General features: G+C 42.5%; 1 protein-coding gene across 1 annotated transcript in view; it reads left to right on the forward strand.

The window, feature by feature from the left end:
• Positions 1–25,620, forward strand: part of LARGE1 (LARGE xylosyl- and glucuronyltransferase 1) — a 358,667-nt gene that overhangs the window by 262,062 nt on the left and 70,985 nt on the right. Inside the window, exon 7 of the mRNA XM_026657558.1 lies at positions 11,516–11,620. Coding sequence (XP_026513343.1) covers positions 11,516–11,620 — 105 coding nt within the window. The remainder of the gene's footprint in view (positions 1–11,515; positions 11,621–25,620) is intronic.

Below are 25,620 nucleotides of genomic sequence, written 5' to 3' on the forward strand. Positions count from 1 at the left end.
GGAATTGTCCTTAATGCCAGATCATAAAAATAAAAACATCAGCTCTTTTCCCTCACTAAGGACACCCATTGCAAATAATCCAGATCTTAACCCAAATTGCAAACCAGAAAGCTTCAAAGTGAGACATGGAATACGCACAGTTGGCCAGCTTTTCAGTAAAGAAACTTTTCTGACTTATCTAGATATCAAAACTAACTTTAACTGGCCCACTCTCCCTTGTTACCAGTACTTTCAAGTCAGGCATTGACTTTCTCAACTTTCTAGAAAACCTATGTTATAAGAAACCGAACTTTAATGGAAGTGATGGTGTCTGGTCAATTAGGAAACAAAATTATAACTAATTGATATCAATCTTTGCTTCAATGGTATCTCACACCAGTCAGGTTAAAAAATAGAGAGAGTGAATGGGGATAAATGTTGACAAAATTGCGGTGAAAGAGGAGATGTTATGCATTTATGGTGAATGTGTCCAGACATTGGAGAGTGTTGGGATGCAATCCACAAATTGTTGGATATTTATTATCAAATGATCCTTGGTAACCCTCCAGGGGCTTCCTAGTAGAAATGGTCACACAAAAGGAAAGAATTAATCTCTCATCTACTAGTAGCTATCTGCTCAGCTATTGATAGTCTCTCATTGGAAAAAAATAGCCCAACCATTGAGTAATGATTCAAAAAAAAATGGGAGGGATTTGGTTATGGAAATATTCACACACCAGTTACATATCCAGGAAGATAGAGGACAGATAAATATTCTAGACATTTGGTTACCGTTTATTCAGTACTCAAAGTACATTAACCTGAAAAAAAAAAAAAAGCGCACTGATCCAGTTGTTTGAATATGAACATTTGATAGATGTACCTGGTCTGTTAAATATGTGTATATAGAGATTTCACTCAATTTAATAAAATCATTGGAAATTACATAGATGTAATGATGCTCACTCTGTAATGTGGTAGCACTCTATTAAAAAGACAGCTCTGATTAATCATAGATCATCAGGGTTGGAAGGGACCTCAGGAGATCATCTAGTCCAACCCCCTGCTCAAAGCAGGACCAATCCCCAGACAAATTTTTATCCCAGTTCCCTACATGGCCTCCTCAAGGATTGAGCTCACAACTCTGGGCTTAGCAGACCAATGCTCAAACCACTGAGCTATCCCTCCCCGCTGTATTATAGCTCTTTAGACAAAAGCTAACTGATGCAGTGATTGTTTTGTTTCTGATATTTACATGGCAAGGATCTGTAAATTTGTTAAAACTTCCTAAATAAATAGTTTAAAACAATAGCTAGATGATACCCCTAGTGCATAAATCATTCTTAGCAATAATGATAGAGCCCCCTAACTTGTCTTGAAGCCTGAAGTTAACAGTATGAGTAGATTCTTCATATAAACAGACCAATCATCAGTATTATAAGCATTAGGCATCTATTATTTTCATGCAGCAATCTATGCTCATCAAAGAGAGGAATAATTCTGCGTTCTTGTGTTGTGACTATCTCTCAGGCTGATTAACACACATAGCCAAAGGGACTTTCCTTACACTACACAGATCTTGTTTATTTTTTTAACAGAACTAAGCCCCAACTGGGAAAGAAATGTCGGTCCAGTTAGACTTCTAATGCCACTTGTGCTAATTTGGCAACCTTTTTTGTTATCAAGTGTGTGACTGCAGCCCTTCTGTACCAAGAATGGGCCTGATTTTCTCTATTCGGAGAGCTGAGGACAACAGTCCTTTTCATTTTGCTTGTCACATTCTCTTTCTGCGTCTGTCCTGCTACTGTCTTCTGGGACAACTCCTGATGGAGCAAAAAGAAGCTCTTGTGGATGTACCTGCATCAAACCACACTTCTAAACATTCCTGTTGTATCTACTCTTGTTTGAGCAATTTGTAGGAGGCTTGACAGTTTTTACTTCAGAAGGAAAACATGCCTTTAGTATCTTGCCCTTATATTGATAGCTGCTTCCCTTTACTTCTCCCTTCTGTGGCATATAAAATGAAAGGATGTGAAAAACCTCCACTATCAGTTACGGGGTAACTAATATGTTCGTTCTCTCTCTCCAGCTTAGTTCATTTCAGTGTTTTGTTAAATATAACTACTAGTTCACTGTTCTAAGTATCTGGAGTCATTTTACAAACATTGTTGAATTAAACCCAACAAATGCCTGTATTAAGTAAGGATTGATATCCCCATTTTACAAAAGGGGAAACTCAGACTCAGGACCTGACACTGATCTCTGTTACACGAGTTGAATTCAATGGCGTTAACTCCAGGTTTACACCGGTGTTGCTGAAATCAGCATCTGGCCAGTTGAGGAAGGTCAGGTGCTGTGCCCAAAGTCACATAGTAAATCTGTGGCAGGGCAGAAAATAGAACTCTGATGCCCTGACTCCCACTCCTCTGTATTATAGGCAAGTGGAGAGAGGGAAGAAAACCTCCTCAGCCACCAATTCACCCAGCAAAGGGAGAGCTGGCCAATGTGACAGTTAGCAAGGGAGTGCTACTGGGGCTCTCTGCATGCTTCTTGGCTGCTGAGATCATCACACATGGATTGTAATATAGAGAGAGGCAGCATGACCTAAAGACTAGAGCACTGGATTGGTACTCAGGAGACCTGCATCCTATTCCTGCTCTGCCACTGGCCTGCTCACTGACCTTGGGCAAATCATGTCAAGTCTGTGCCTCAGTTCCCCCATATTTTCCCCAGTTTTGGGCCCCCCGCTCCAGTTTTGGGCCCCCCACTACAGAAAGGAGGTGGACCAATTGGAGAGAGTCCAGTGGATGGCAGTGAAAACGATCAGGGGGCTGGGGCACATGACTTATGAGGAGAGGCTGAAGGAACTGGGCTTATTTAGTCTGCAGAAGAGAAGAGTGAGGGGGAATTTGATAGCAGCCTGCAACTACCTGAAGGGGGGTTCCAAAGAGGATGGAGCGAGGCTGTTCTCAGTGGTACCAGATGACAGAACAAGGAGCAATGGTTTCAAGTTGCAGTGGGGGAGGTCTAGCTTGGATATTAGGGAAAACTATTTCACAAGGAGGGTGGTGAAGCACTGGAATGGGTTACCTAGGGAGGTGGTGGAATGTCCAGGCTTAGATGTTTTTAAGGCCCAGCTTGACAAAGCCCTGACTGGGATGATTTAGTTGGGGTTGGTCCTGCTTTGAGCAGGGGGTTGGACTAGATGACCTCCTGAGGTCTCTTCCAGCCCTAATCTTCTATGATTCTATGATATGTAAAATGGGAGTGAAGATACTGCCCTCTTCTATAAAGGGCTTTGAAATCTACTTATAAAAAGTTCAGTATAAGTATTGGTTATACATGGAAACCCACTGCTCAGTTCTCCATTACCAAAATGTATGTCACAGACAGGATCTGTGCTACCCACTTGGTGTAACTCAGAACTTTAGCCTCTGAACAATAAAATTGATAAAACTGTGAAAGACAGTGACAGTGCATGAAAAATTACTTTCATTTCTTCAGCACATTCCTCCACGACAGTTTCATCATCTTTGGGGGTGGAGATGGGGAAATCTTTATTCAATAATCATGTATTCCTGCATGGCACAAATGAGGCTAATAATACTTTAGCCGCCTATATCCCAGAATCAGGACCCAATGGGATTCACAAACCCCTCACTCAGCTGCCACCAAATCCTGTAGTTGCCTAAACTGGCTCAGGGCCTAAGTTTTTATAGTAAAAGTTCCCTAGGCACCTGTGTTTCTGCCTCTGTGCATGTGTACTGCAGCCCCATGCCAAGTATCGAGATACCTAAGCCCCAAAGCAATGTACGAACCAGAGGAAGATAGGCGTTCCGCCTCACCTATGGGGCTCAATCCAGTAAGCATGCTCAGAGTTTGCCTACTGGATTGGGTCCCATATGTAAACTTGCACAAAACACTGGGAGGGTATGGGGGAGGAAGGGCCACCTCCCTCATAACTTTTAGTCCAGTGATTAGGGTACTCACCTGGGAGACACCAGGTTCAAGACAAACCCCCCCCCCCCTCGCCTGTTGGGGGGAGAAGGGATTTGGAACTGGGATCTACCACTTCTCAGGTGAGTGCCCTAACCACTGGTCTATAGGACAGTATGATGTGAGACCCATCTCTCCTGTTGAAGCTGTTCTACACTGAATAAAAAATTTAGTCATTGGAGTGCTGGGACTGGATCCTAATTGTCTACCTTGCAGGTGAGTGCTCTAACTACCAGGCCTAGAGTCATTCTCATGCACGCGCGCTCTCGCTCTGTCTCGTCTCCTGGAGCAGAGTCAAAGTGATGGGGAAGGCGGGTTATGAAGAGTTTGGGAGGAGCAGTAATGGAACTATTTAAACTCATATTGGTGCAAAAAATAACCCCACCTGACTGTAACATAGTAGATTCGTCCACTGTTGACCATGATTGCATAACTTAGTGCTGGCCAATTCAGAGAGGCCCAGCCATTGGGAATATCTACTTCTTTCTCTTTTCACCACTTTCATCCTTTTATTCTCCATTCCTCTCTCCCAAATGTGGGGGGATATCATCTCTGCAATATTTCCAGCTCCTACCAGGCTTGAACTCGAAGTCCAATTTCCTCCCTCATCCGCTCTCTCAGCACAAACACAGACATTCATATTGCTATGGCAGGGAAGTGTCCTGTGGTGCAAAGATTCATTTTGTACAGAGGTTTGGGGTTTTTTTGGGGGGTGGGGGAGGTGGTCTAAATCATAACAGTGGAGGTATTTGGCAGAAGCAGCAGCATAGAGTTCTATTCTAGTATGCTGTAATAACCTCTCTAGTACAGAAATCCTGATGTTGTAGTTTTAAAGCTGGCGAAGTACATTTCGGTTACCATTCACTATGGAAAACTGTACCAAATGCAGGTGAAGACATTTTTAGGTGACATCCCACTCCCCGTAGGCCAGTATGGACCAGATGATGACATGCCACAAGTGTCTGATGACTATGTTTACTCTCACTTTTGGTGATTGGCCTGGTGCCATGGGAATCATAGAGGAGGCAGGAGTGGCAGCCTTGCTAAAGCGCTCCCACCCTAGGAGGGTACCTTGCTCTTGTGGTGACTGCAGTAAAGGAGGTGGGAGCATTTAAAGCTGCTAGGACAAAAAAGATTCAAATGTCCACTAGGGAAAATTTAGAAAATATTCATAAAACTTTTATTCCAGTATCACCTAGAGGCCTCACGTGAGCTAAGGGGCCCATCGTACTGGGTGCTGTGTAAACATGCAGTAAGATACAGTCCCTATTCCAAAGAGTTTATAATCTAAATAGATGCAACAGACAAACAGGGAGATAGGAAGTATTATTAGCCCCATTTTCACTGATGGAGATCTGAGACGGGAGAATAAGTGACATGCCCGTGGTCACACAAGAAAGCTGTAGTAGGACTAGGAATTGAGCCCAGCTTTCCTGAGTTCTAGTCCAGCATCCTAACCACAAGACTGTCCTTCCTCTCTGTTAGCCATTAAAAATCCACAAAGTGAAGACAGAATTTAAGACACTGAGTTGTCAGGCTCAGAAATGTCCATTTTCCATAGTTAGTTCTCTTTCTAACTACAACTGAGCTTAGGCATGGTGAGAAGAACCTTTCATTGTGTGAGCTGTCAGAATGCTGCACTGTGAAAAATACAGTAGAAGGGCAGCTGTCTTCTAAAGAAAGACTCTTCCGTCAGCCAGGCAGAATGCAACCTGGTTCAGGACGTTTGAGCTTTAGTTCTGCCTGCTTGATAAATTTTCACTCTGGTCATACCAGAATCACAGCCTTGTTTTCTGTTGTCTGGCTGTTAGTGATGATGTATGAATAAGTAAAGAAGACAGCTTCATTTTCATAAGCTAACTTGTGCCTGGAGTAACAAAGAGTGAGAGGAGTGCACTTAATCATAACTGCAGGGCCAGAGCAGAAAACAATGACAAAGCTTTTGCTGTTAGTCTTGGTGTTTTATTATAATAATTCTTAAGAAGGAGAGACAGATAGCGCAAAATACTGAGCAATTCAAATGCGTCATGGTAGCCACTGTATTCTCATCCGAAACAATAGCTCTATTTGTTTGTCTTTTAAAAAGGACTCCATGCTTGGTGGCACAGCAACTTAGTGCACTAGTCTTTCACCTCAAAAGCTCTGGGATCAAATGCCAACATGGTCAGAGGTGAAATGAGTCTGGGGAAGTGCCTTGTAGAGGTATGTCCACATCACAAATGCACACCAGCGTATTTGGCACTGCAGTCTCTGCTCTGGAGAAGACCAAGGCTTTGTTAATAGGAGCTACTGGAGGTTTTGATTAAGAAGCATTGGCAGAACTATGTGTATATGGTGGGGATCACAGGTAGGAGTGATGCAGACCAGGACTGAGATGTAGTCACAGAGCTGTGGGAGCAGTGAGTTTTTCACAACATCTGCCCATGCTATGCATTGCTCTAGCTGTCACATTTATAAGTGCTAAATTCTGTTTTAAAAGTAACTAAATAAAACTGTGTTAAAGGCTAATGAGAAGACAGATTAGATAGAGCTGGTCACTTTTTTTTTTTCTGTAACAGTTTTCTGTCAGAAAATGCAGTTTTGTTGAAATACGCATATTTTGCGGGAACATGTTGATTTTTTACAACATTTTTGGTGGAAAATTTTCAAAATGATTCAAAATTGAAAGGAAGTATTTCATTTTGACTTTCTCATTTGGTTCCAACTTTTATCATTTCCTTTTGACTTCTAAGCTTTTAACTTTATTTTAAATTTTAATACTGTATTCTATATACTTAATATTCTAAAGTTTCAACATTATTGAAACAAAATGGCTTAACATTAACAAAACAAAACATTTCCCTAGGTCATTTTGATGGTTCCAAATCAAAATATTTAAGAATTTCTGGTCTGCAAAACATTTTAAAATTTTGACTTTTTGTCCCGATTTTGGATGAAAACAAATTTTGAAATGTCAGAATGTCCTGAGGGTTGGAAATTCTGTTTTCTAACTAGCTCTAACATTGGATCAGATGCTACAGAAGGGAATAATTTGGAACAGACAGTGACGTTATCCATGTCTAGAGCAAATGGAAATGAACTAGTAAAGAATATAAGTGAGCACTCACAACTTACTTCAAACTTGGAAGAGAAGTCATTGCATCAGTTTAACAAAGACCGTATGTACTAATTTCTGCTTTATGTCCTGTCAAACCCCCATGGGTGCTCCTGAGGATGGAATTTGGACCAGTGTTGTCAAGAAAAGGAAGTGACTGAGGGAGGGAGAGAGGGAGGGATGAGAGGAAGGATACAAATAAAAGGATACAACCAAAGATTATTTTATTTTAAGTGGCAACTCAAACATTAAATATTTAGGGATACTCATCCCCAATTAGATGGAAAATCTGGTCAAAATTAATCTAGAGCATATTTTAACCCAGGTTGTGAGAGATTTAGGCAGTCTGAGAATCCTTACCTTTAGCCTTTGGGGCAAAATTAATATTATCAAAATGAATGTGTTTCTCTGAATAGTGTATATCCTGAGATGTCTCCAGTTATTATTCCTCAGTTTTATCTTAGGAAAATTAAAGGAATTTTAAAAATATTTCTCTGGGGAGTGGGTGGGAGGCCAAGACTGGCTCTAGGTAGATTGTAACTCCCAGTCACATCAGGGCTTCCATTTCCCCAACGGGCAGTGTTATCAGAGAGCCCTTTATCCTTAGCCAGGAAGCCTTGTGTCTCCACAACATAATGGAGCAGATCTCTCCCTGGCTGCTGGTGGAGTGAGAGTTGATCTATCCCCTCCGCTGGCAGGAAGACTGGTTTCAGCCTATTACTGTTTTGATTATAAAATGTCCCCTACAGTGTAAGCTACCAGACAAACAAGGGCCAGTTTCGCTAGAAATTTTTAATTCTATCCCTGGTCACACATTGTTGCTGTACTTTGAGGTGGCCCATTGTTGAAAATTGATGAGAAATCATTAATGTGGAAAAAGCGGGTGAATAAAGGAGTAATTTAGGTCTCTCCGTTGATCTTAGAGAATCAGTTTCTGCTATTCCAAACATTCCAATAACAGTATAACCTACCTGGTCCAGCTGCATGGCGTTACCTGCAGCTTAATCACCTCTTGGAGGGCATAGTTTGTGCTGATGGGCTGGGAGCACCAATGACTCTAGTATTGCTGTTTGGTGGGAGAGGGCTCTACAGCTAGCTGTAGCCTGTTATGACTTTCTGTCCCCAAAGACCCTCCCTAATGTAGATTGCCTGTGCCAAGCCTGGGACACAGATTCGTGTATATCTTTGAACCCTAGCCAATGGGGAAGTGCCTTGCAAAACATTTAACTTTCTACTATCGATCTACGAGTAAGGCTGATCCAGCAGAAAATTATATTTTGTTCACACTGGTCCCCATATAGGAAAACACTGCATGAGCCTTTCCAAAACAGACTGCTCCTGGAGAAGTTGGGCTCCTGGAGCCATGCTGGCTCACATGTGTTGGGGTTGTCCCAGGATCATACAATCCTTTTGGCTGGAAGTAGGCAGGAGGATTAATATGATAATGGATACCGCCTTAAAAATTACTTCCCAGAACTGTGTTTTGGGATATATCCTGTCATCTTGGACACACTCCAACCCACTGAAAGCTTAGTTCTCTAAAGCAGTGCTTATAGCTAAATGACTCATATTGCTTAGGTGGAAGAGCAGAATTGCCTCCAGGGATAGATGCTTGGCACAGCGACTTGGCTTATCTGGCAGCTGAAGAGCAGATAACGTTTAGGGGAAGAGGAACGTCAGACACAGGAAAAGATTTGGTTTAACTTTTTAGAAAATTTTGATAAATTCCTAGCACATGGAAACCAACATGTTACTCATCTTTTCCCTCTCTAGATCCCTTCCTGTTCATTTACTTTGTTGTTGTTTTAGTCTTTTTTTCATATTCTCCCCTTATTTTGAGGGGGGGGGGAATAAATTAAAGGATACAACCAAAGATTGTTTTCTAAGCCTTCCGCTCTCTCTTTGGGGAAAAACTAGGTGAGGGATAAGAATATCTTTCAAAATGGAGAGTTGGGATCAATAGGTGGGAGAGCAAATCCATTAACCAGCAACAAGGTTTGTGCATTGCCTATTATAAATCAGTTTGAAGACTGAACCCTGTGACTTGTGTTTGGTAATGCATAGGAATAAAATAATGAAAGCAGACTGATGTTCCAGGGAGAGGAATTTAAATATCTGTTTCTTTCTGATGGGATTCTAGCATTTCTTTTGATGTGAGAAGTACAATCCTGAGCAGCATCTGCTAACTGCTGAGTTGTGAAATGCACTGTTAGAATATGGGCAGGGTCATTCAGTTCTTATCACCTGTGACATTCAGTTCCAGCCGGGCTGTCCCTGAATTTTCTTCTCTGGTTTTCTCATCCTTTACTAATAGTTTTCTCTTTTGATTTACTGTACTCTGTCTCTAATGGAGTGGTGTTTATAAGGAACAGTCAGCCTTCCAGCCCTGAATCAACAGGTGTTAGCCTTGTAGTCTTCCAGATGGATATTCTTTTCTTTTGAAAGGAGACAGTGCTTGTGTGTGGTTTAGAGATCGAGTGAAAAGAAGACATCTGCTTTTTGACCTCCTCCTCTCACTTGCCATGCCCTCCTCACACAACTATTATTATTAACTTTCAGTAGCATCCTTGATATGCTGCCTTTGAAGAAGAAATGGTCCTTGCCCGAAATTGCTCATGTTCTAAAGAGACTAACGGACAGGAATGGAAAAAGAAAGGCCACACAAGTAGATTGGTCAAGGTGATGACAGACCATATCATGATTAATACAATGTTCCCATAAAATACATTTTTGTTTTGTTATATAATATATATAATATAATAATTATATTATTCTTATTTATTATTATATTTTATTATTCCAAACCACCCCTTATAAGATGGTCTGGAACAAAGAACTCTCATACACTACTCTAGATATCAGTGTTTTATAGATTATGAGGCCAAAAGGGACCATTGTGATCACCTAATCTGAACGGGCTTCATCCCGTGTGCTTATGAATTTTAATGAATCACACCGCTCACCATTTCTTCCCTCAAAACACAGTCTTCATATGGCTCTAACAGCTTTTGGTGATGCTGATTTGGTCCCATACTGGCTATGTCATGTTTGACCAATCTCTGCCTACTAGCATATCGTAACTGAAAACATGGCAGTTTTGCTAGGGTAGTTGGGACTTCAGGTTTGAAACCATGTTCTCACCTTTCAGAGCATGGTGTTTCTATAGTATCTAGAAAAGGTGGTAATACAGTTTCCAGTCTCAGTCATTCAGCTGTTGTCCACCACAATCTCCCTGAGGGGGCCTACCCACTGAGGGGATGTCTGCATTGCAGCTGTGAGGTATGATTCCCAGTGTGGGCAGGCAGACTCGCACTCGCTTGAGCTATTCCATTGAAAATAGCAGTCTGGACATTGTGGCACAGGTGGCAGCTCAAGCTAGCCACCTGAGCCCGGACCCACGGGGTCAGGCAGGCTTGGAGTCAGGTGGCTAGCCCAAGCCACCACCTGTGCTCCAGTATCCACGCTGCTCTTTATTAGCTGAGCTAGTAGTGCGAGTTGCATCTCCCAGCCGTAGTGCAGACATACCCTGAAACATTGTCACCCTTTTCTTTTCCTGGTTACAAATTAAATTTCCCCCTCTCTCCAAAAGGACTGTTTCAGTCACTTTTCTTGCTCACATTTTATACAGCATTTCTCAGGGCACATTAATTGATCCACGTACACCCTGCTGGTGTACACTAAAAGTTCCCTAGTCCACTTTCACACAGTACTGTTTCAAATGGCACTATGTTAAAGTGCACCAGGGTACTTTACGTGCGCACCAGCAGGATCTATGCAGACCAGTGAATGCTCGGCTCGATAGTGCGCTTTAGAAATCACCCCCACTCCCCCCTCCCCCCGGAGTGTGCATTACCCCATCGTGGAGACAAGCCCTCAGTTAAATCTGTGCAACTTTCTCTTTTAGCTAAAACCTTCGAATCCATCATTTGCTAGAGCAAAAGGAATTTCCTCTGTTGCTCTGCCAGAGAAAATGCTGAAATTAAAGGGGAAATAATGGCAAGAGGAAATAATTTTCCATATCAGACCCATTTTCCAATTAAATTATTATCATCAAAGTACAAACAGACCATTATATTAGAGTATCCTGGTAGTAACCCTGTCTTCTCATCGGAAGGATTCTCCAGCATGGTATGCCAAAATCAGGCAGCATTCAGATTTGCCTGGTTGATATATATTTTTGTCAGTGTGACAAAGATTCCCATAGTGTTTAGTTACTCAAACTAGCCCGGGGAGAAAGGAGAGAAATGAGCCATGATGAGCTTGCACTACCAGGATGTTCCCGATTTTAGTTAGGTGATTACTCATCTTCATAACATGTGAAAGAAGGGAGCATCAGAACTGCTAGGCTCTGTTTTCACTGCCTGCCCTACTCCAGATTTTGTATTTGATTCCCATAAACTAATTGTCTTCTGTTTAATGATCTGTTTGCATGTTGCTTGTTTTCAGGCCAGCAGGTTCTCGGCTTGGTGGAGAACCAGAGTGACTGGTATCTGGGCAACCTTTGGAAGAATCACCGTCCCTGGCCAGCTCTTGGGAGGGGTTACAACACAGGTAGGCCCTAAGATGTTACTCTGAGTTATTGCTATTATTTATTTTGTGTTACCACAGCCCTTAGAAGCCCTAATCATGAACCATTACTCCATTGTGCTAGGTGCTGTACAAGCAGAGGACAAAAAGATGGTCCCTGTTCCACAGAGCTTCTAATCTAAGTATAAGACAAGAGACAGCAGATGGATAAAGACAAATCAACGAGGGGTTGAGGTTAGCATAGAATTTGTCTTGAACGTAGGGGGTGTCAGATACAGCCATTCACCCTTTCCTTCCCATTATGCTGTAAGAATTTGCAGTTGAAAGTACAGAAACTGATGCTTTATGGTTCATTTCGTAGCTGCAATTATGGTGTTGCCCTATATGTTACACTGAGGAACAGGTTAATGTTACAACTGCAGGTGCCTGTGCAGTTCCTGGGGAGGTTACGTGACCTATTTTGGGAGCTCTTGAATGGGCTGACACCCCATCTTTCCATCTCCACTACACACAGCACTCTTGACGATGTGCCCCACGTGCATGTCTGGGCCCAGCAAGAGGAAAGGAATAGGAGCAAAGGCTCATTTCCAGTCACTGGATGTAAATGACACCACAAAATTTCAGAGTGAGAAAAATGTAATTCCTCCAGAACAGCAATAGGCCCATAATTGTCCTAGTAAAATGCAAACCTCTGATCGTCAATTTCTGCTTACTATGAGGGGAGAAAATGCACTATATCACAGAGTTTATTATAACAGGAGCGACAAGTTTTCCCACTGATTTGTGTTTGAAATGTGAGAAAACATACCAGGTGTATAAAGAACACACACATGCATCTAAATCATTTCTATCTCGGATTTTATATGCTAGGGTAGTGAATTATGTTCCTTCTGCATTTGCAATAAAAGGGCAGAACAGCTGGTGAAGGCTCCATTTAAAAAAAGATGTGTCCATTTAAATAACTCTACATCATTAAACAATTCTTCATTGTAACTGGACTTTGCTTCACAGAAATACATTGAGCTGTATTAAATGGATTCCCTGTTTTTAAACAAGGGTTCCATAGGGTTTCACTGTGCTGAAGTAGTTCAGTCATTCATATCCTATGCTGCTATGTATGATCAACTGGTAATCATGACAGTATTGGGGAACTTCAGCCTCCGCAAAGCATCTCACTTATGTCTATATTTATTCTAATGAGAATGTGCTCCTAACCTATACAAGATCGAACAGACTTCTGGGTAAGGCTTCATCTACACTATGAGCTAGGAGTGTGATTTCCAGTTCCTTACAGATAAACATCGAGCTACCGCAAGTATAAGTAGCAACCTAGCCCTGATAGTACGGGCAGCAGCAGCAGTGGCGGCACAGCTTAGCCATGCCAAGTGCAAATCTGCCTGCACCCTGTAGGTATGTAGTCGGCATGGCTTAGCTATGCCGCTGCTGCCGCTGCTGTCACTGCCCCTACTACCGTGCCTACACTCCTATTTATACTCTTGTTAGTTCAGATGAGCTAGCGTGAGTATGTAGACGTGAGCTCAGATTCACACTCTTAGCTCACAGTGTAGATGTAGCCTAAGGATGTAAGATTTTTAGTGGATGTCACTTACTAAATTGTAGGAAGGGAGTTCCTGGTTCTCAATTCCCCAAAGTTGAGGAGCAAACAGTAGGACTAACACCCATCCTAAACTACCTGACAGAATGCCGATTTTCACAGGTGTGTCCCACGATCTGCAGTTACCTTGCAGGCTGTAAAAAAAAAAAAAAAAAAAAAAAGGCCTTTTCAATGCCACATCACCATGCAATACTTTTTGTTCCACTGAAAGGTGGCCACCATTTATATAACCATCCTCTTTCTCCTCATTTTTGTATGTATTTTCCATTCTGGCAGCTTTGAGGCACAAGTGGACATAGAGGGCCTTGATCGTCACTGAGTTACTTCAGTTTGACAATGTCTGAACTCCATTCATTTCACCAGCATAAAACTAGAGTCGCACAGCAGTGACCCACACCCAGGATCTTAAAATTGATTTGATCAGCTCCTGTTACTTGGAGAGCTGTGTAACTTTATTCTATCTTGGCACAAGGCACTGATCCAAACAGATTGTAAAAGTACCAAACAAACTTTAGTACATTACTAAATTCTGTCTTGGATGAAGCTAAAATAATTGAATGTCTATAGTACTTTGCGTGCGTTACATATGGTAATTCTTGACAGAACTATATACATACATTGTTACACGGCCATGCATAATCTTTCCCGTAGATTTTAGTCTTGCTCAGAGACCCATTTTTCAGTTATTCCTGACAGATCCATTAAAATTCAGCCCTTTACAGCTCATGAGAGTGTAAAAAAAGAAGAGAGAAAACCAAAAGGTGGAGAGTGAAAGGAAGATTACATAGGAAGTTACAATAAATGGAAAGACATTTTTCAAGCACATGCAACAAGAGGTCATTAAGTGAGACATTGCAATCTCTGAGATAGCAAAGATGGATTATTGACAGAATCAGCATAAGTGGCTGTAAAAAATGTAAAAATTAAATCCATTGTTTGCCTCAATATTCCTAGAAGAGACCAGAGACATAAATCTCCCGAGAGGAAGAAGAAATACTGAAGGAAATCAGAGCCTTATCTGTTATGTGATAAGCAAATTAAAACAGCTGACCCATAACACAGTTCTAGGGCCAGGAAGGATCCAGAATTCTGAAGGAAGTGGCCAAAGAGATGAGAACTATTAGCAAAATGCTGCACTGAAAAACAATGGGCAGGGAAGGGGAAGTGGAGGGCCCAGCTCTTCGAATAATTAGCAGAGTGCTGGAGAGTAGGAAAAGAGGAAATCCTAAAGTGCTGACTAGGTAAATAGAGGTATTGAATATAAGCCAGAGAGAATTATTCTAACCCCTTTTGTAAGTGGCTAGTGAAGCCATATTTAAACTAGCGCAACAGTCTAACATTAATATTCTGCCTTTAAACTAAGAGCTAGACTGAGCCTTTAAGCCAGAGCCTGTGTGAGGAGCTATGTGTAGCTAAGCCACTCCGGTAGGATCTCCAGGGAGGAATTGTGCCTCAGAGCTTGTCGACACAAACATTCAGTTCGTGGCAAGCTGGAGTGTAAATCTACCCCATAGTAAGTGTCTGTGAGGACCCTGCTGAGGCATGCAGTGCACCTCCGTGTCAAAGCCAAGTGGAACAAAGAGCACATCAGCAGGGTCCATATGGGCAGTTAGCATGCAGCAGGCTAGTGTGGGGTAAAGTCACATCCCAGCTTGCCATGGACTAAATGTTTGTGTAAATAAGGCCTCAGAGGCATAATTTCTCCCCTGCTCCCTTCTTGTTCTGGTGGGAGTGCTTTGCTACAGCCCTATTAAGGGTGCAGTATACTTCCCCCACCATGCCCAGCCATTTCCCCCCTGCCCACCCAATTTCTTGCAGTGGGAGTGTTGCGTGCATAGCTCCTGCTCTGTCCCGTCACGCCCAGACCCATAAGCCAGGCAAGGCTAACACAGCCTTGCAGAGGGTTACACAGGGGGAGCCCTATTACCCTGCACAGTTTTCAGGGTTCCTTCCCCACTCTGAACTCTGGGGTACAGATGTGGGGACCCGCATGAAAGACCCCCTAAGCTTATTTTACTAGCTTAGGTTAAAAACTTCCCTAAGGCACAAACTCCTTCCTTGCCTTAGTATCGCTGCCACCACCAAGTGATTTAAACAAACATTCAGGGAGGGCCACTTGGAACCCTACCTTCCCCAAATATCCCCCCAAGTCCCTACACCCCCATGTTTATGACAACAGTCATTTAGTGTGAGGGAATAATCCAGCCCAAACTATTGAAGTTAAAAGCAAAGGACCAAATCTCCAATATTCAGACTGATTGAGTGCAGTGTTGTAGATAGCATCTCACCAGCATCTTGTACGCCACCAGTATCAGTTCCTGAGATTTGTATTCTCTTCTATGCCATTCATTTTTCTGTTATAGCCCTGCAGAATATACAGCCTTATTTCAGATTTGTGGCAAGAGATTTTTGCCACCACATTACACTGGCAAGTTTGTATTTAATTTGCTCTCATCTGTCACTCACCTCTAGGTTTTTTACACCATAGCTGCCTTCCACATGTTTTTGTGTTTTAGATATGTCCCATCACCACCAACACCGGGTATCCTACACTCGTCACTCTTGGCTCACTTGCTCTTTGAACCACGACTGCAAATGAATAGCCCCACTCCTATGTGCCCAGACGAAATGTCCAGATAGTCCATGTAGGTTTGTCAGAGAGGGTTTTATTCTCTCTCATTCATTTGCACAGGCAGACAGTCCAAGTCACAACCTAGCCCGTAATATTCCCATCTAAAGAAAACCAGAGAGGACTTAATATCCAGCATGTGGGAGGGTAGACCTCAATGAAAACGCCATTTTCAGCTTGAGAAGTTCCCATTTACAGCCAGTCTTTATTTCCATTGTTTGAAACAGTTTTCAGTTCAGCAAGCTGTTTTAACCACTGTACCAGTTTTTTCTGTGCTTTGTCCAATAAAAGTCAGTGTGGTACCTTATCAAATGCTTTGTGGAAAGTCTAAGTACTGTATATACATCCACTGCATTTCTCTTGTCTACAGTGGCAGTAATACTTGAAGGACCCCAGTATGTTGTTAGTTAAAACAAACTTTCCCTCTTTTAAATCCATGCTGGCAGTCTCTAATTAAACTGTGCTTTTGAAAGTGTTTTCCAATTACTGTAGGCTCTGCATAATCTTTTCTGGGCTTTTTCCATCTACCAATGTTGCGCCGATCGCTCTAGAATTTTTCTCTACAGCCTTGTCATTCTTTTCTGGAATAATGGTCTTCTGAGTCCTCAGGAAACTATCTTCTCAAAGAAATTCTGAACATAAAAGTGAAGGCTTCTCTAATCTCTGTTCTTTTCTTTTAAGACTCAGGGGTGTAAACTCTCAGGGCCTGGTAATTTATTTGACGTATAGGTCTGTCTATGTTATACTTTCCCAAATGGTGGAAAACACTTTTTAATAGCAGTTTCTGGTGATTTCATTGTAGTGACTTCAGGCCAGATATTCAGCTTGTGTAAATCACCCCTAGCTCTTTAATTCTAGTGGTGGTAGGCCAATGTACAGCAGCTGAGGATCGGACCCTGAGTCTTCAAATGGAGTTGTAGAATGGTTCAAACAAAATTGTGCCATGCGATATTTTTAGTATTGTGCTTTCAGGGCCTGAGAGAGTTTTGTCTATTTACAACAATGCCCACTGTTGGCAGCACAGTTTGTAATCCCTCCCCTATCATGCCACAGCACAGGAGTCCTTTCTTTGGGGACATCCATCCCAGTATGGCATATGAAATTCTAAAGGGAGCAGAGAGACTATGTGAACTAATGCCAAATGCAGAACAAGGAGGAACAAGCTTAAGCTGAAGAAAGGATTGGCATTTTAAGAACGGAGGCAATTTATTGACACAGAAAAATTCAAAGGAGAGCCTGAGAGTTTTCTTAATTTGAAAAATCATTTTTCATTCGAAAAATAATAATTCCCTGCAGTTAATTATGATATGTTATATCCTATCCCCTGGCAACTTGAAACTGAAATGTTTTCATACCAAAATATTTCCTTTCCTGCATCATGTCTATGTGACAACTGCCGTATGAATCATTACTAGGGATTGACCGGGGGACCATCTGAGCTAAAAGCAGGAGTCTCTACAGCTTGACCTACAGATCGAGGCTGTATAAAAAACTGACATCCTCTATGGGTTGGGCACAGAAAGGAACATGTAACATATACTGACCAGTGGATTACATACTTCCTCTCAACAGAGAAAGCCCGTCCTCAGCATCTGAGACCCACAGCATTTTGAATCCCAGACTAGCCCCCATTATGTAATGGCCACCATCTTGGCTGACCCACTGTGAACTGAAACAAGGACCTTCTGAGCTAAAAAAGCAGGAGTTGCTACAGCTTGAGCTAAAGAGACAGACTCTCAAACTCAGAGCTGTAATAGACCATATCTGTGGATTGGGCATAGAAAGGCAAGCATAGCACACAGTGATTCACGGACTACATGTGCACACTGGTTTAGTATTTCAATGTATTTCATGAATGGTGGACTGCTGACATTGGTCTATTTTTTCACTCTTTGAGAAAAGACCACTGAAAGATGTATTTGGAGTGGGAAACATACATAAAGAATTATATAGACTTTGCATGAAGATTGTATAATTCTTATTAACAAATAAGGTCTCTTGCAGAGCAGATTGTGTATATAAAATAATGTTATATCACATTTTGGGCCTGCCAGGAGTGATACTGTGTGTCTTCAATGCAACAGATAAATTACCAAGGACAGCAAAGAATTGTAATGTATATAAACCATTCGAAAATGGAGCTGTCTACGGTCCTGATCCTGCAAATGTACATGTGCTTAACTTTGATTACATGAGTGTTCCAATCAGTGCTACTATTATTGTCCACAATATTGCATATGCATGTTTGCAGGATAGGGCCCTGATTATATTAGAAAAAACAAGTATTTGGTGTGATTCCTGAGAGGTTCTGAGCATTTGTAACTCCCAACGACTTTGGTGGAAGTTTCTGGTGGTCATCAATCCTCAGGATCAAGTCTTGTGGATACCACTACTTAATCCAGCACAGACCTGGTATAAAGAAAAATAACTAACCTACCATCATTTGTTTTCCCATAAGACCCAGAAATCAACCTAAGCAATCTAGTTACAGCACTGATTCTCAAACTGTAGTCCGTCGATGTTGACCACAAATAGAGCCTTTCCTAGTGGTCTGTAGGGAGGAATATTTTGAAAACCAAGCAGTGGATGTTTAGGAGAGGAGGTAATTCAGAAGTGAATCTCTCAAGGGATGTTCTACAGAGTGAAAAGGTTTGAGAACTAGTCGGTCACAGAACCCTAAGCTATACAGCATGTAAAGGGACTCATTCCAGACAATTTCACTAAGTTTATCCACACCCTCTCTGAAAGCCAGTGCAACATGCACACCTCCTGTTACACAAAGCATTAGCTACTACAGGTTCTGGCCCCACAGGAATTTTCATTAGGCCTGACCATGAGCACAGGATCCTTTGAAAACAGCTGAAAATTCACTTTATATGATTAAAAAAAATAGAGGAAGAATGAGGTTAAACACTAGTGCCAAGAAAAAAGATAACATGTCTGTTTAATCAATTTCATATTGTAGTAGTTCTTCAGACTTTTGTGCTAGATTTTTCCCTGGCTGTCTTCTTACTTGGGGAGTCTTGTAGTCTGTGTGTAATGTTTTTAGACCAATATACTCTGTTTTACACAACTGCATTAACTCTGGTTTATGAAAAATCTGGGTAATGTGTGTGCAGTTTAAGTAGTGATTTTGTAAGTATGTAATTCTGTCAAGGCATTAATGCACTCAGCCTTGAGCAGAATGCTCAATCTATTTGTGTCATCAGTGGAACACTGAAATGGTAATTTTGCTTTCTAATGACCAGTTCCCTGTGTCTTGTTCTCTCTGTAATCTATAGCTTGCACTTAAAAATAAGATACCTAAAAACTGGCTGCAGATTAAAAGCAGCTCCCTTTCCAATCTCCCCTTCTCAGTTTCTAAAGCATTTGACGTCCTGTGAACTAGTTTACAACACGCTTGACATTTCAGAAATGCAGGTCAATGTGTATTTCATTTCTAAAAATGGTGTATCCAGTTTGAGGCCTATCCAGGAAATAATGGCATAATTGTGAATGAATTGGTCCACTGTTCATAGCATTCTCTGAGATACAGCCACTGCTCCTTGGCAATTAACTCCATCAAGCCTTGTTATAATTGCATTCTTTAGAACAACACCTGGCTTTATTGGAGCACTCATTCGCTTCATCTCCCAAGGAACCTGTGATGAAAAAGCTGTGGCAGAGATGCACACTGGATCAGATTCTAATTTTAATAACACTGGTGTAAATACAGAGTAACTCAATTAAAGTTGATGAAGTTGGCCCAACTTTAAAGTGGTTTTACTGAAATCAGAATCTAGCCATAATATTTTAGCTATGTGTAATGTAAATACATAGACATACATATGCACTGTAAATTAAGTTATGCAAAAAAAAAAAATCCTAAACTTCTTTCCAACCTACTTAGGAGGTCATTTTGAAGTGCAGTATTTTTGGATTTTTATGAACAAGAGAGACTTACGAGTCAGTTGTCCAGCACTCTGAGCTGCCCTCTCTCTATTATAGGGCGTCCTTCCGTAGTACATTAAGCTTAGATGAAGAAAGAATTATGCATAAAAATGAGCAAAGCTATCCTAGTGCCTAATAACAGAAAAAAAACCCTCTGGAATACACAAGGAGAATCCCTACAAATATATCGTAATAACAACAAAACTTCTCTCTTACAGAGCATCTTTTATCCCAGGTTCTCATTGTGCTTTACAAAGACAATTAAATAATTATATCTTTGTTTTATAGCTGGGAAAACAGAGATTGTGTAACTTGCCAAAGTTCACCTAGCAGGAAGTGGCAGAGTCCAGATTAGACTCCATTTTGCCTCTCCCAACCATTAGTGCAGGATTTCTCAGCATGTGGGGCGCTACCCAGAAGTGTTTCGTGATGGGGAACCCACTGAGTTTCTTTCTAGTTGGGGCGGTGAGTGGGGGAGGGGGGCGGGGGGAATCTGCAAAATAGGGCAGGTGCTAGGTCCCGGAAGGAGCACTTCAGTCCTTTCCTTTCCCCTGCTTTCTCTGCTCTGACCCTTTCCTACCCAAAACCATTCCAGATGCAGTTCCTCAGCCCTCCTCTCCTCCATCTGCCTGCACAGAACACAGTTCCAAGCACTTCAAGAGGCTGTACCCATGGGCCAGCCTGTACTCCACTTTGGTTCCACGACCCGCTAGGGATATCAGTTGTCGGCTCCTCCATGGAGTTGAGGTCACAGGCATGTATGTGACACAGTTCACTAACTCCCCTGGCACCTGTCCTTTCTGCAGCGATAGAGAGACTCTGGCACACATCTATGTGTCACACTACAACCCCTCTTCCAGGTCCTCCAGAACCTCTTACTGAGGTTCTGGCTGCAATTCTCCCCACACCTCCTGCTCTACTCATACCCCATCCGTGGCCCCACGGACTTGTGAGAACTCTTTGTAAACTGATGGCCATCCATCACATCAGGAGGAGGAAGCTGGACGAGAGCGCGTTCTGTGACTTTGGGGCCTATTTCTGATCCTGTGATCACACCCCTGAGCAGCATTTCTCTGGGCAGTGTCCACTGACTCCTTCAATGCCTTTGAGGAGCAGTGGGCACTGTCAGGGGTTCTCTGCTTGGTGTCCCCTTCTGGTTACCCGATTTTCACCTTATGACCTTCACACCCATCCCTGTTTTTTCATTTGTTGTCCCCAGTATTTACTTGTGGCCTTGATACACTGGTCCCCTTCCCCCTCAGATGAGAGGGAGTGCCTTAAACTATGGGCAGGCTGAGGCCCACCATCTCCCAGCAACCACAATAAGTTCAAGAGTCTATATAGTTGATCTCAACATCCTGTCAACATGTGTTGTCCCCACTTGCAGCCATCCACCTAGCAGCCAGAAAAAGCTCCAGGCGAAAGCCCACAAAACTATTCACACAAAACCAGCTATGTAGTTCTGCTGTTAACCCAACTTTTATTAGAATGGAAAGGGTTGTGCGAATGGGTGGATTGCAGTAATGAGTGAGTGGCCTTTAGGACCCAGAGTGAAAACCGCTGCATTAGAAAATACTGTCTGCTTGGTGGTAAGGTACAATCCTTGTCTGCAAGGCAAGTAACTGTGTGGCAAGCCAGGAAGTGAATCTACAGTGCACCAACTTGCTGCACATACGTCAAGCCACACTCCAGGATTTTCACTGTGCTATAGCAGTGTCCACAGGGGACATTACTGTGTAGCAATCTGGTGTGGTGTGCTGTAGATCCACACCCTGGCTTGCCATAAAGAGCTATGTAAACAAGCCCTTGGAACAGAGCTCCCCAAAGTGTGAGGTGTGCCCCCCTTGGGGGCATGGAGGAACATTTGGGGGGGAGCGCAGCTGGTGCCCAGGCCAACCCCCATGGGGGATGGGAGAGGGAGTGCGACCCAGCTCCACTCCTGGTCCTGCCCCAGCTGCCAGCCCCATGTCCGGGTCTCTGCTCCTAGGGTCCTGGCTGCCGGCTCCGCACAGAGTCCTGGCTTCCAGCCCCACCCCTGCCCCTAGCTGTGGCCCCAGCCTTGGCTCCCTTACTCCTGTCCGTGTCCAGGCCCGGCGGTGGGGGGAAGGTTAGGGGGATGTGACCCTGAAAAGTTTGGGGACCACTGCCTTAGAAACATTTTATAAAGCAACCAAATAACAAACTGATAATAAGCAACTAAAATGTGTACATCTTTTAGAAATGCCTAAATGATTACGCCCCATTTTAAAAAGTGACTTAGGCACTTAGGCCTCTAAATCCCATTGACTTTATGAGATCGTCTGGGCTGGAGATGGCAGGGGGGTTGGGATGGGGAAGGAGATCCAGGGCCATTGGTCTCCTGCCTATGGACCCCACTGGTGAGCCTTATGAAACACACTGCTCATTTCCCACACTGTCTGTGAACATATTTTAGCTCTGGATGTTGGTAGGGGGTTTATGAGATGTTTAGATTTGAAAGGCTCCAAATAGCCTCAGAAGGGCCACAAGGGATGGAGGCTACCAGGAGGCTGTGGAGCCTTCTAAAGTTCGTGAGGAGAGCCTCTCCAGAGGCTCTTCAATCCCTGCAACTCCCTGCATTGGGCCCAGGAAGCAGCAGGAAACAGCCACAGAAAGCAGCGGTACGGGTTCATCGCTCCCCACCACTCTCTCCACGGATGGCTCTTGTAAGGTATCATTGGAAAGGTTATGATTTACTGAATGTGATTATCCAATTTGTATGTATGTATCATTTCTGTATCTAAAGTTAGGAATATTGACCATGTAACAATTACAACTGGATGTTTACTTGGGAAACACCCACCAGACAACAGGCCATCAGCCTTGATGGGCCATTAGGAAGAAACAGTAAGACTTTAAAGATACTAATCTCTCTACTTCCTGAGAGGCATCCTAGGATGTTGCGGTGACTCTACTAGGTCATGTGGTCATGTCACCTGGTACTAAACACCACCTGGGACATTACTGGTACTTTCCACTGGAAACAAAGGCTTCGCGCCTTATGTAAATTCTATTTAAAGCTGGGGAGTAAGGCAAACAGGGCTCTTCTCCATTGCCTTCCTGCCCAAGAAGAAAGACTGCTGAGAGTACCTGAAGAGACAATGAGCAGTGGGAAAGGCACGGCTGAGTCCAGACTAAGACAGAAGTCTAGTCTCTAAAGAGAAATAACTGGAACTAAATCAAGTCAACAATTTCACCATCACTCTCTGAACTGGTATCTTTCACTTAATGATATCCAACTACTTAAAAAACTATGCAGAGATTTCTAAATCTCAGACTTATATACACTGTCACATCCCAGCTGGGGCAGAGTTATGGTTGTGGCGGCTATTTGAATGTGTCTGTGCATCTTAAACTCTGAATTTCATGGGCTTCTAATTTAATATATCAACATATTTGTTATTGTTACTATTATTTGTATCACAGTACTGCCTAGAGGCCCCCCCATCACAATAAATAAGTGTGGGCATTCATGTTTATGTGCATGTATTTACAAACATATAATTATGTGCAGAATTTACTACAGTGTACTCCACTTAAGTGTGTGTTGCTTAACTTCATAATCTCCTGGTGTGAATAAGAATCACACCTTTTGGTCTGGCCCAGTGGATTCCGTATCAGCAAATGATACAATTGGTTATTTAGGCCATGATCTTCATAGACAAATAGATTCCAAGGCCAGAACACACCATTATGATCATCTAGTCAGACGTCCTGTATAACACAGGCCATTGAACTTCCCCAAAATAATTCCTGGAGCGTGTCTTTTAGAATACATGCAAGGATCCTATTAGCCCTTGATTTGAAAGTTGTCCGTGATGGAGACTCCACCACAAGCCCTTGATATATATTATTCCAGTGGTTAATACTGCCTCTGTTAAAAATTTATGCCATATCTCCAGTCTGAGTTTATCTAGCAGCCATTGGATTGTGCTATACCTTTCTCTGCTAGATTGAAGAGCCCATTATTAAATATTTGTTTCCTATGTGAGTACTTAGAGACTGTAATCAAGCCTCCTATTATCCTTCTCTTTGTTAAGCTAAATAGGTTGAGCTTTTTGAGTCTGCCATTATAAGGCATGTTTTCTAATCCTTTAATCATTCTCATGGCTCTTCTCTGAATTGTGGACACCAGAACTGGATACTGTATTCCAGCAGCAGTCGCACGAGTGCCAAATACAGACGTAAAATAACCTCTCTACAATAATCTCCATGAGATTCCCATGTTTATGCATCCAAGGACTGCATTAGCCCTTTTGGCCACAGTGTCACAGTGAGAGCAGTTCATTGTCAGCTGATTATCCACCATGACCCCCAAATCTTTCAGGGTCACTGCTTCCCAGGATAGAGTCCCACATTGCGTAAGTATGGCCCACATTCTTTGTCCCTAGATGTAAACATTTACATTTAGTGTAGTGAAACTCATAGTGTTTGCTTGTGCTCAGTTTACCAAATGAACTAGATCACTAGTTACTGGTGACCTGTCCTCCTTGTTATTTACCACTCTCCCCCAATTTTTTGGTCATCTGCAAAGACTTACGCATATGCGTAACTTTACGCATTATGAGAAGTCCGATTGACTTCAAGTTAAGTGTGTAAAGTGAAAGTTATAAGCATGTGCATAATCTTTGGGAGATCATCACCTTATAGTTCAAATAGAGTGGCAAATTTCTCCTCCCCCTTGGAGCAAGGGAGGAAATGTGAATCTCTGTGTCACATTTCCTTCCTGTTGTTCCTCCTGGGACAGCTCAGCTACAAGCCACACATTCTGCTGAGTCTACAAGTTTAGTCTAAACCTTCACAGTGCCAGCCTACAATTGGCACATTACCCCTTAACACACTCTGGATTGGGTGGTCTGAAGTGTGGTCTTTGGCATGCTTGTCATACATTGTAAAATCCCAATAAGTTTTTTAAATCTCGCTGATGCTTTATAATAAATTTTAAAGTGAGTCCCTTCCTATCTTTGTCAGGTACTATACTGCTTTAGGTGATCCAGTATTTGGACAGTATGGTGATAGGCACTATATAAATAGCTAAAATAGATGGATTCTGAGATGCTGTTCACATATTTTGCTATCACCTAAACAACTCACAAAAGCACTTCGTACTGGCTGAAAGAAAGAGGCAGGGTCACACTTAACAGCTAAATAAAAATCTTCAAATACAGCTAAACTTCCTTTACTCAGTATTGAATATTTTTGCACCTGCCTTAAAATGACAACTTTGATGAATGGATTTAATTTGAAAGTTTCACTATATGACCTGTGTTTCCTTTGCTAAATTGCTGTTTTGCAACTTCCTATATTCACATTCCTTTGTGAATTTCAATAGAAACCCCCATGTTCCCTATGCTAGAAGGAGAGCTGGTCAAGAATTTCCCATCTGAATGACTTACTGATGGGAAAAGCAGTTTCTGCACAATCAAAATTTTCCAGCGGAAAATCTCAATTTTTGCCAAAAATCAAAATGAAATATTTTGTTTCAACTTAAATCAAAATATTTCATTTTGCTAAACTGACCCAAAACATTTTGTTTCACACCAGTTTATTAAAACATTCAACTGTATTACCCTGTCAGTGTACTGCCTTACGAGCTCCGATTCGCTCCTATGGGCCGAGCTCCCTGGAGGTTTGTATTTCCCATAATGCAGTGCACTGATAAGGAAATACAGCAGGGGTCGGCAACCTACGGCACGCGTGCCAAACACGGCATGCGAGCCGATTTTGAGTGGCACACTGCCTGCCCAGTGAGAGGAGGAGAAGGAGGAGGGGCGGAGGGACCGGAATGCACCACGCTGGGGGAAGAAGCGGGGGAGGGGGGAAGCTTGGCTG

The sequence above is a fragment of the Terrapene carolina genome, unplaced genomic scaffold, assembly GCF_002925995.2.
Source record: "Terrapene carolina triunguis isolate 2854851 unplaced genomic scaffold, T_m_triunguis-2.0 Scaffold247, whole genome shotgun sequence".
In the NCBI taxonomy this organism is placed as follows: domain Eukaryota; kingdom Metazoa; phylum Chordata; order Testudines; family Emydidae; genus Terrapene; species Terrapene triunguis.